The sequence below is a fragment of the Pteropus alecto genome, unplaced genomic scaffold (genome assembly GCF_000325575.1).
Source record: "Pteropus alecto unplaced genomic scaffold, ASM32557v1 scaffold275, whole genome shotgun sequence".
In the NCBI taxonomy this organism is placed as follows: Eukaryota; Metazoa; Chordata; class Mammalia; order Chiroptera; family Pteropodidae; genus Pteropus; species Pteropus alecto.
The window spans coordinates 46971-57445 of NW_006436301.1; the positions used below are offsets into that span (position 1 = coordinate 46971).

The window sequence follows — 10475 nt, forward strand, 5'->3', positions numbered from 1 at the left end:
CCCCCGCACCGCACCGCCACCCGCACGCAGCACGCCGGCCGCCGGCATGCAGTGCCCCGCCCGCACGCAGCACGCCATACGTACGTCACACGTACGCCACTCGCTCGCAGCACGCCGTCCACGGGCACGCAGTACCTCGCCCGCACGCAGCACGCCGTCCTCCACATCAGGTAAGAAGGATTCAGGGACCTTACAATCCCGTTTCCCTTAATGTAATCCTGGATAGGTCCTGCTGGGAGAGGTGCCACAGACAACCAGCTGAGCACTGCACAGCCTGGGGCCTGGGTACATTGTTGACAACCTAAGGGCCAAGCAGGAAGTGGAAACGGCAGGAGTGAGGGCGGACATGTGCATGTGGACCAGGACACACGTGTTTCTATGAGGAGTGGCACATCACCAGCACACACTGACAAGGAAGACTGGCAGGTGGAGGTCGTGGGAGAAAGAGACAGAAAAGTGTGGCCTCAGCTGCCCTGCGATCGCTCCCAGCCTGCTTCCAGTGTGAGGAAATGGCTACAGGAAACACAGCTTAGAGATATTGTCCCCTGGAGGACCAAGCAGGTCAGCATCCAAACTGAGCTTCCTGGCTCCCTTAATGATGAGGCATGTCTGCAGACCCCACTGAGTAGCCGAAACGACAGAGCACCTGGCCTGGCGTCGTGGCTGCGCCTCTGCAGCCCAGAGATCAGAGAATACTGACAGGTGACAAGTGCCCCGCGGTGGTTAGACATGCCGTACTGGCACAGATGCAATCATCTCTCTTTTTGCGGGGCTTACAAAAAGATGAACACATACATAGAACATGCAGGTACTCAGCATAACTTCGTGCACTGCGCCCGCACGCACACACGCACGCAGCACTGTCTACACGCAGCAAGCCCTCACGTAGCACGCCCGCACGGCAATACGCCGTCCTCCAGTACACAAAACACTGCCAGCACGTAGCACGTCAGCCGCACGTAGCACGCTCGTACTCAACTCGTCACTCGCACGCACGCAGTAAGCACGCCGTCCCTCCGTACGCAGCGCGCACCCGCACGCAGCACGCCCATACGCAGAACGATTCGCAGCACGTCTGTGGGCAGCACGTGGCCCGTACGCAGCACGCAGACCGTACGCAGCACCTGCACGCACGCAGCACGCCCTTACAAGGCATGGCCGCCCATGGCAGGCACGCACGAGCAGGCACGCAGCCAGACAGTGACGTAAATGCACAAAGTACACAGGCAGATATGAAAGGAGGCCAATGTTGCTAGGAGACGTGGGACTCGACACTGAGCAGCGTAGGACGAACAGGCCAGGTGGAGGGATGGAGTCCGATGGCCCAAAACGGGAGGAGGATGACAAGGAAGTGATATGTGCAGGGGAAGGGGTGGGGCGAGGCGAGCTTGGGGACGGTGCCTCAGGGAGAAGGCGGAGCTGGGGGAGGAGAATCTGGGGGCCTACCTGTTGGAAAGAGCCAGGGAGGAGTTGGGGTGGAACTGCGAAGTGCCCCGCCCGCACGCAGCACGCCCTTACGTACGTCATACGCACACCTCCCGCACGCAGCACGCCATCCGCAGGCACGCATTGCCTCGCCTGCACGCAGCACGCCCTTACGCACAACACCGCCCCCACGCAGCGCGGCATCCGCCGGCACGCAGTGCCTCGTCCGCACGCAGCACGCCCTTACGCAAAACACCGCCCGAACGCAGCACGCTTCCCGCACGCACACAGTACGCCGTCCGCCGACACGCACGCACCACGCCTGTACTCGACACGGCCGCCTCTGGCGGGCACGCTCATAGCAAGCACGCACGAGCAGGCACGCAGCCAGGCAGTGACGTAAATGCACAAAGTACACAGGCAGATATGAAAGGAGGCCAATGTTGCTAGGAGACGTGGGACTCGACACTGAGCAGCGTAGGACGAACAGGCCCGGTGGAGGGATGGAGTCCGATGGCCCAAAACGGGGGAGGATGATAAGGAAGTGATATGTGCAGGGTAAGGGGCGGGGCGAGGCGAACTTGGGGACGGCGCCTCAGGGAGAAGGCGGAGCTGGGGGAGGAGAATCTGGGGGCCGACCTGTTGGAAAGAGCCGGGGAGGAGTTGGGGCGGAACTGTGAAAAAGCTGGGGGCGGAGCTATGGGAGGAGCAGGCGGAGCTGAAGAATAGTTGGGGAGAAGCAAGGCGCTGCTGTGTTTAGCTGAGGGTAGAGCAGGGCAGAGCTGGGGGAAAGTTGTGCAGGGGAATCTAGACGGAACCGGGTAAATCTCTAAAGGAGGAGCTGGGGGAGGAGCATGGCAGAGCTCGCTGAAAGCTGGGGAGGAGCAGGGCAGAGCGGGGAGGGAGCTGGGAGGAGGAGCTGGAAGGGGGTGGAGCCCCGGGAGGAGCGGCGTGGAGAAGGCAGTATTGTAGATTTGGCCCTGGTACCAATTGGGAGGTTGGCTAGGCTCGCTTAGTGCACATGGCCAGGCAGTGCCCTTTTCACTCCAGTGACATCAGCGCCCAGTCCGCGCTGCACCCATAGGCGTGAATCAAAGTGGCAGCCCAAGGTCCTCAGTGACCCTCAGAATGGATCCCAGGGGACACAGAGGCAGAGAGAGGGCAGGACCTCTAGGCTGTTTTGCACCTCAGGACAGAATGCCCAGGCCAGCTATCCTTCCTGCAAGTCCCCCACTTCTCAGGGACTGCCAGCGGGGTTCCTGAGGGTAGGTCTTCATATTGCCTTTTTTTTTTTTTGCAGGTGAGGAGGAAAATTTGCACTGTTTCCTGCTGTTTCTCTGAGCTGACATGTCCCAAACAAGGCTAATTTCCCTGTCAGAGCTGTTTCCTCCTTTCCACCTCTCAGGGCTCGACCCTCTCAGTGCCATCATACTTTGTTCCTGGCGTCCCCTTATCCCCTCCCTTCCTTGCTTTTAGTTGATGGCCAAGTCTTGTGTCCCTGCCTCTGAAATGCCTGATCGGAATAAATGCTCCTCTTCCTGTTCCCACTGCTACTCCCTGAACTCTGGCTTCATGGTCCTGGTTCAGTGCTATTACCTGAGACCCCACACTGGCCTGGACACCCGCGTCTTTCCTCCTGAGGGTCCTCCACACGCCATTGAACCGCACATCTCTCTCTGTGCAGAAGCTGGAGGAAACAGGAATGCTGGCGATGAGGTGAGGGGCAGAGGGTACCTCCATGAGATTTAGGCCTCGGGGCTGCAGGGGGCCTGTATGATCACCAGGTCCAACTTCCTCCATGTCAGCCTCCCCTCCTGGGTCTGCGCCCAAGAATGGTTACCAGCTGTTGCTGAATGCCCAAGAACCTCGTGGTAGGGATTTCAAGTAGTGAGGGAGGGGGCTCTGAATGGCGGGCTATTGGTGTTCCTCCCAGATCCTGTCGTTTGAAGAAATAGAACTTGCCCAGTGAGCTAGAGACTTACACTCTATGGCTGCTAGCGTGGGACAGTCGTGATGGCACTACAGAAGGTCTCCCTTTTCTGACCCCCCTGTGTATGCTGAGAACGGGGTGTACGATCTCCCTTGGGGAATGGAACAGTAAAGGTGAAGAGTGTGATCTGATGAGCAGAAGTTCAAAGGTAGTGGCTGCAAGGCCAATTCGCTGCCGGGTGGGTGGGCCCAGGAAGAGTGGCATGGCCATGTCGCAGGTGGGAGTGGGATGGTGTTTGGCTGCCCATGTCAAATGGACCCATTTGCAACTCAGTCTTGATTTTCAGTACAAATGAAAAGTTGGCACCAAACCCTAAAAGGATCTGATTTCTGATCTCTGGATGACGTTCTCTTCTCTACTTGCTTCTCATGCCATCTCAGGAACAAAGTGCTGACAGGGACAGGCCTTCGTTCCCTCGCTCTCCAGTCATGGCAAGCAGGTCAGCCTTCACCACCCGGACCCAGCCCAAGCCAACTTGCGTTGCTTGGCTTTCCACGGGCGCCCCCGAGCCCCGGCAGCTGTCAGAGGACATCGGGGTCTTCTTGGGACTCCGTCTGCTCCCTCCCAGACACTGTTAGAACACGCCCAGCCTCCCGGAGCAGGAGAGAGGCTCCTCCTTAAGCTGTTTCTTCCCCAGTCCGGGACTCCATCCCCAGAACGCGCCCTGTCTTTCTTGCAGGATGTCCTTGCTATTTCCACCATTGCTCTTTGAGGGGACCATGCCCATGGCCATGGCCTCCTCTTCTGAGCCCAGGGCGCCTGCTGAGAGTCAGCCTCCCTTTCTTGGCCCCCTGGCGGCACCCTGCAGAACTCACTCTCCCCATGGCCCTCTGAGCACTTAAATCTTTGCAGGTTGCTGGTCCAGCCCCCCACCTGTCACCCCATGCTGCTGTGATTCTGAGGCCCTGAGAGGAAAGGTTGCATTTTGCTCCTGCCATGGGTTTTGTGGCACCACCGGGCTGGGACCGGCTTGACCCAAATTCCTGGTTTCCCTTCTGGACCTGTCGGTAGGTCCCTTCCTCCCGGTGAACTGCCTTTGGCTAACTCTCTTTGAGCTGCTTGCATTTTTGGCGCCTAGTTGTCGGGGCTCTTTGTGAAGTCTGGGTCCTAACCCCGCCCTGGTGCTTTATGTTTCAGATTCCTGCTCCTGCCCTTCGCAGGTTTGTTTCCTCTTCCTTGCCAGCCTGCTTGGGACTCAGTGTTTGCCTAGATTCTCCAAACTGTAAGTGACCCCACAGGTCAGGGACTGTCCCACTGCCCTTCCTGCTGGAGGCTGCCCGCCATGTGGGATGAGCGGTCCCCGAAAGAGGAAGTGTCCTTGCATCCAGCACTCTGCCCATGAAAAAGTGCTCCTTGTCTCTGTAACTCACTTGGTCACCTCTCGGCCATAGGCCTGGGTCCTGGACTCATGCAGGAGAAGCCCCGGGGAAGCTGACCAGCTGCAGGAAGACATGAGCCTTGTTTCTCCTGACCCAACTCTCGCATTTGAGCCTCCTCTGGCCTGTTTCTGAGATGCATGGTCCCCTGGCTCCACCTTCCTCTCCGTCTTCAGGGCGCAGCTGCAGTTGCCTGTGTCTCTTTAAGCAGGGCGCAGGTCGAGTGGTCCCTCTCAGCAGGGCGCAGGTCGAGTGGGCTGACCTGAGAGCTGTACATAGTTCTAGTCTTGTCATCTCGGCACTGCAAGGCCACAGGAAGAAGCCGCACCATAGGGGTGGTGCAGACACTGGCAGGCGACCCTGGTTTGGTGTGGGGGCTGCTCACAGAACGTGGCACAGCAGGGTTGCAACCCTGGGAGTTTCTGTGAACTTCTGACTACCCCCCCACACACACACTGCATTCATGTCACCAATATTTATATCAACTTTAATTGGGGGCAAGGAGACACTCATTTCCCGTCATTCCTGGGCTCTTCCCTCTGCGCGTACCTTACTGTCCTCAGTCGCTGAGCAAATAAGCCAGGTCCCGTGCTCCTGCTCCAGGCCCTCCGCAGCTGGCGGGTGGGCAGGTGGGCGTCCAGCATCATGCTGCAGCCCAGCCGATGCGCAGTCCAGCTGATGTGATTACTGCTTCAGTGGAGGAGGGGGTGGCAGAGTACTTGATGCCACACTATAACCATGGTTACCAGGCTCTAATGAGAGGACTAATGGGCCCCATGCAGAAGACGCATTCAGCCGACTCTCGAGTGTCTGCATGCTCATTGTGGCCTCTTTGGAAAGGATGGAAAGTACATGAAGAATCAGGACAAAGGATTCTCCCAAGGCTTTACCCAGAGGCAAAAAAGTTCAGGATTGGGGATATTCTCCCAGTTCTCTTCCTATGCGTTTTTTTCTATATTCCGTTGAGTTCATGCTGTGTTACGATTTGTTTTGTATTTTTCATTTAACGTTAAGCGTCATCCCACTTTCTAAGAGATTCCTCAGAAGACATCTCACTGCGCTCGGCACCTTGTTCTGGAGCCTACTGGATGCCTGGCTCTCCCTGCTCCAGACGACCGACCTCCTTGGGACTGGCCCAGTATACCTTGGACCCAGTGACATCCTCCGCGCAGAAACTCCAGCACAGGGGGTCCTCCAGAAGCAGATGCAGAGACAGCTTATTGAGCCACCCACCTCCGTGTCAAGTTGGACACTGCGTCCTGCAGCCTCGAACTCTCTGGTTTTCCCCTTTCCCAGTGTTCAGTCACCTGGTACATGGGCGGAGGTCCCTCTGAGAAGGGCTGGGGGACCATCCCAGTGTCTTCCCGCCATGCCGCTGCAGCATCCTTCCCCTGGGCGACCCGGCCACCTCCCTAGTCCATGGTTCCAGGTCGGAAAGCTGCCTCAGGGGCAGAACCTGGGCAAGAGATTGTGACTTGTTTGTCGGGCGGCTGACTTCGGCCTCTTGCTGTCTGTTTTTGCTCTTCTGAGTTTCCACTCTAGGCTGTATCTTGGTCAGTCACCATCCACGTGCCCCCAGGGAGGCCACGTGTACTGAGCACGGCCACCACTCTGTGGGTGAGGCCGCCTAGTCAGTGGTGTCCGTCATCATGAGCCTTCTGGTCCTTTAGCGCTGACCTGGGCCTCTGCTGCAGTTCCTGGGGCGGTGGGAGGTGTGGTCCCTTTCCTCCCATTCCAGGCCTGGCAGGCCGTGCTCGTGTGCTCACCCTGGATGGGGGCCTGGCAATAGGCTGCCACTTCTTTCTGCTTTTCCTGGGACTCTCCCAGTTGCAGCACGTCCAGTCCCACAGCAAGTCGGGGTGGTTGGTCCCCCTCCCTCCAGGGATGGAGGGCACCTGTGGGGAAGACCAGTGTAATGGGAAGCCTATTTTGTCATGCTCTCAGCCACACGCGTTAGCTCTTAGTGAAAGTAGGCTACTCCCTTAAAAACTGCTCGATGATTTGAAGCTACTGTGTGAATGCGGCTGATATGTGGGAGGGTGTTTCACCTTCTGCTCGGATGGGATGTTTAAGTACTTTAAAAAAATATCAGCTTTGAAATTTCAGTAGTGGGAGTCATTCCAGTCTAGGGTGTTTATAGCAATGTGGGCTGCTTTGTGTTCCTTAAATTGCATTATATACACCAAAAAGTCATTCTTCAGTTTTGACTTTCACTTCTCCTGTGTCATCTGCCTCTACTTCTGCATTTCACCTCTTAAGCCCCTCCGGTTGACCTGCAAGTTCGAACTCAGTTGTGTCTGTGGCTTCTTGGGCTTTGTTGGAAACGTGAAGACATCCCCTTTCCATCCATCTTTCCTTTGATGATGGCCGTCTTTTCTCTGCATGATTGTGTAGGCACCACATAACCTGGCAGAGCTTGTAGATCAGTCGTAATGGCTGTAGATTCTGTGGGACGATTCCAGCGTGCTCTCATGGACCCTTTTATGGCATCAATGCTTTCATAAGCATAGGAAGCCACTTCCATATCGAATATTGATTTTTGTTAGGATTGACCTTGGGGTCAAATGTCTGTTCACGTTACGACTAACGATATGTTCCTTTTCTATCGCTGCATAACAAGTTACCGTGCGTTTGGCAGCTGAAAACAATACACATTTATCAGTTCACAATTTCGTGGGTCAGGAGGCCAGGCACAGCTTAGCTGGATCCTCCACTCAGGGTCTCACGAGGCTGCAGTTGAAGTGGGGGCCCGGCTGAATTCCTTTCCAGAGTTCAGAGTCCTCTGTCAGGCTCCCATGGTTGTTGGCTGAATTCTTTCCCTGTGGTTCTAGGACTGAGTTGTTGGCTTCTTACAGGCTGCTGGGCAGAAGCTGTCTTCAGGTCCCGAAGGCCACTCACAGTTTCCTGCCACATGGGTCTCCCTATGGGAATTTACAATACGGCTTTTCAAAGACCAGCAGGAGAATCTCTCTCGTGTCTGCTAGCAAAATGGACTCATCTCTCCATGATAACACAGTGGCAGGTGTGACATTCTGTCCTACCTTCACCATATTCCATGGGTTAGAAGCACAGCTTCCACCTACCTCCAAAGGGAAGGGATCATGCAAGAGCATGACTCCTTTTGGGTGACCCACCTCAGGGTGTGTCTGCCACAACTGTCAATGGATACTAGCTGTTCACCTTTATTCAAATCGAAACTGTGTCAGAAACATACAGATGAGATTGCACGTGTGGTCTCCTTTCTGTCACTGGAGGCCTGCCTGGTGTGCAGAACAGACTCTGCAGCCGCTTCTTCTTGGTGGCCTTCAGCACCTCAGCAATATGTCAGAGGTGCTCGAATCAGTGTTGGGTTGGGTGTATTGTTCTTCACGTCCATTCCTTCTACTGGGGAAGCTCTTCTTTTTGACAACTCAGAAGTCCATCTTTGTGGTCGCGATCGGGTTATGTTGCTGTCCCTCAACCCAGAGTGCCCAGTCTGTGAGGAGGCGGGCAAGCAAGGACCAGTCTGCCTCCTTATTCCTCATGAGTTATCCCGCCCCTACCCCTGGGTCTGGACTGGACGGTAGTACATGGAGCTGAGGACATTTTTAGAGGCACAAACTGCATACAACTTTTGCCTCATTCTCCTCTCTTGTCAACCCTGGGGTAGACTGAATAATTTTTTCTTAGTGGCTTTTTGATAAGGAAAAGTAGAAAATTAGGTCCTGAGTTGACAGTCTCGAAGGAGGCACCTATCACTATGAGAAAACATTACAGATGCCAATGAAAGGTAAGAAGTGTAAGACCACTTTTCTGAACATCCACTGGAGCCATTGACCTTGGGCTCAGACTTTCGTGAAACGATAAGGCCATATTTTGTGAGGGAAAGGGCAAGATCCTGAGCAGCCACTGATACTGAAGTGTCAGGATGAGGAGGGACAGCTGAGGGGCAGCCTGACAGCTTGGGCTCTTGTCTGGGGCTGGCTGACTCCGAGGGGCTCAGTGTGCTCTAGTTTGGGGAGAGAAGGCAGAGGCTGTCCCTTCCCAGGGGTACGCCACACAGGCAGCAGTGTGAGGGGCCGCCGGTGCTGGGTCTCCAGGAAACTGCCAAGCAGGCACAGCAGCAGTGGCAGCAGGCTGCAGGCCTTGACCATGCTCTGGCTACCGCTTGAGAGGCACACTTCTCATGGAGAGACACCTTGGCCTCTACTTCCTGGCTCTGTGTCCTTGCTCAAGTGAATCAGCGTCACTGAGTTTTGATTTCTGGCTTTATAAAATGGGAATGATAGTCGCATATAGCTCACAGAGTTGCCATGAGGAGAAAATTAGCATGTCCAATATCAATACTAATATTTACCTACAAAGGGTCTCCAGTCCGCCTGGCATTGTGTTAGGATATTTCACTGGGGAGTAGGTGGGAGCCAGAGTGTGGACGGGGACAGTGGTGTCCTTCCCAACCTTCAGCCGCAGGCCGACTGTGAACGATTCTTGTCAGGGCCTTATGACCTTCCCTCCTCGCTTCTGCTGGTATCAGCCAGACACACCAGGCCTCTGTGGTCCTGTAGCACCATGGAGCTCGCTCCTCACAAAAGCTCCTCCCTCTGCCTGGAGCACTCTTCTTGTGGACGTGGTTGTGTCTTGGTCACGCACTTCCAAGGTTTTGTTCTAATGTCGCTTTACTAGCCACCTCCATAGAAATAGCAAGCGACTCCAGACCTTGTGTCCCAGCACCAGTCTTTGATTAACTGGCTATTTATTGCCTGCAAGCTCCAGAAGGGCAGGAACTTAGAACTCCCGATCTGCCATCGGTCCTTGGTCTCCATATCTGTGGAATCACCGAGTGTTTCTTGAACAAATGCCTAGGACTGAAGTTCCTTTTAGGCGGAGGATGGAGGGTTCTCCAAGGGCTTCCGTGAAGGAGAATGGCATTTGGGCTCATGTGCGAGGCAAAGTGACTTTTCTAGAGAGAGGAGAAAAGTAAAGGGCTTTCAGGTGAAAACCAAAGCAGGTGCAAGGGCCACGAGGCTGGAAACCGCTGGTTAAAGACAGCGGTTGCATCACAGACCTTTGGGGAACACCTGGAAAGACTCTGCAGCAGCTCTCCAATCAGGACCTTGCGCAAGGGGTTCGCGCGGCACCGGCCCGGCGGTCAGGAGGCGGGGCGGGGTGACAAGGCGCGCAGGCGCACTCGTGATTCGGCGGCACCGGGGACTCCGGTCCCGGCCGCGAAATCGCGCAGTCTGCGTAGGCGGCGGCGGCGGCGGTTGCGGCTACCCGGCCCTAGCGCCTGGGCTTGTCACCGTCGCCAAGGAGCTGCCGCACGGAGGCGGAAATGCTGCCGCCGGGCTGGGGGCTGCTCTGGCTTGGCCTGGTCCTGGGCTCCACCTATGTCTCGCTGGGGTCCTGCAATCTGGCCAGCAACTCCAAAGGTGAATTCCGTGTCTTCTGTCAGATGACAGGGAATCCTCCCTCCCAGCTCCCCTCCATTCTACCCTCCCTACATCCATCCTTTCCTTCCTTCTCTCTCTCCCTCCCTCTTTCCTGCTACCCACCTAGGATTCTGTTTCCCCTCTATTCATTCTTCTCTCCCTACATCCATTCTTTCTTCCCATGCTCTCTCCCTCATACGATTTTTCCTTCCTTCCTTCCTTCCTTCCTTCCTTCCTTCCTTCCTTCCTTCCTTCCTTCCTTCCTTCCTTCCTTCC

At 55.8% G+C, this 10475-nt stretch overlaps 2 protein-coding genes and 1 long non-coding RNA gene across 14 annotated transcripts in view; 2 read left to right on the forward strand and 1 right to left on the reverse strand.

Annotated features, from left to right (window-relative positions):
- Positions 1-1981, reverse strand: part of CUNHXorf40A (chromosome unknown CXorf40A homolog) — a 7433-nt gene extending 5452 nt beyond the window's left edge. The window contains exon 1 of one of the 5 annotated variants that reach the window (XM_015590564.2): positions 1523-1981. The gene's annotated coding sequence lies outside the window, so the exon portion shown is untranslated. Of the gene's footprint in view, positions 1-84; positions 160-1446; positions 1489-1522 lie in introns of those variants that run through there. The other 4 variants (XM_015590568.2, XM_015590567.2, XM_006913407.3 and 1 more) reach the window with 4 other exon arrangements.
- Positions 1982-2139: 158 nt separating this feature from the next.
- Positions 2140-6991, forward strand: LOC107195787. 8 transcript variants are annotated; one of them, XR_003046791.1, is made up of 7 exons: positions 2140-2246; positions 2726-3141; positions 3359-3563; positions 3796-3854; positions 4268-4422; positions 4553-4637; positions 5806-6991. It is a non-coding gene; the product is annotated as an uncharacterized LOC107195787 (long non-coding RNA). The 8 variants fall into 8 exon arrangements; XR_003046789.1 differs by having other exon boundaries at positions 3702-4422; XR_003046790.1 differs by having other exon boundaries at positions 3796-4422.
- Positions 6992-9976: 2985 nt separating this feature from the next.
- Positions 9977-10475, forward strand: part of IDS (iduronate 2-sulfatase) — a 22754-nt gene continuing 22255 nt past the window's right edge. The window contains exon 1 of the mRNA XM_006913408.3: positions 9977-10199. Coding sequence (XP_006913470.1) covers positions 10103-10199 — 97 coding nt within the window. The 5' untranslated portion in view covers positions 9977-10102. The remainder of the gene's footprint in view (positions 10200-10475) is intronic.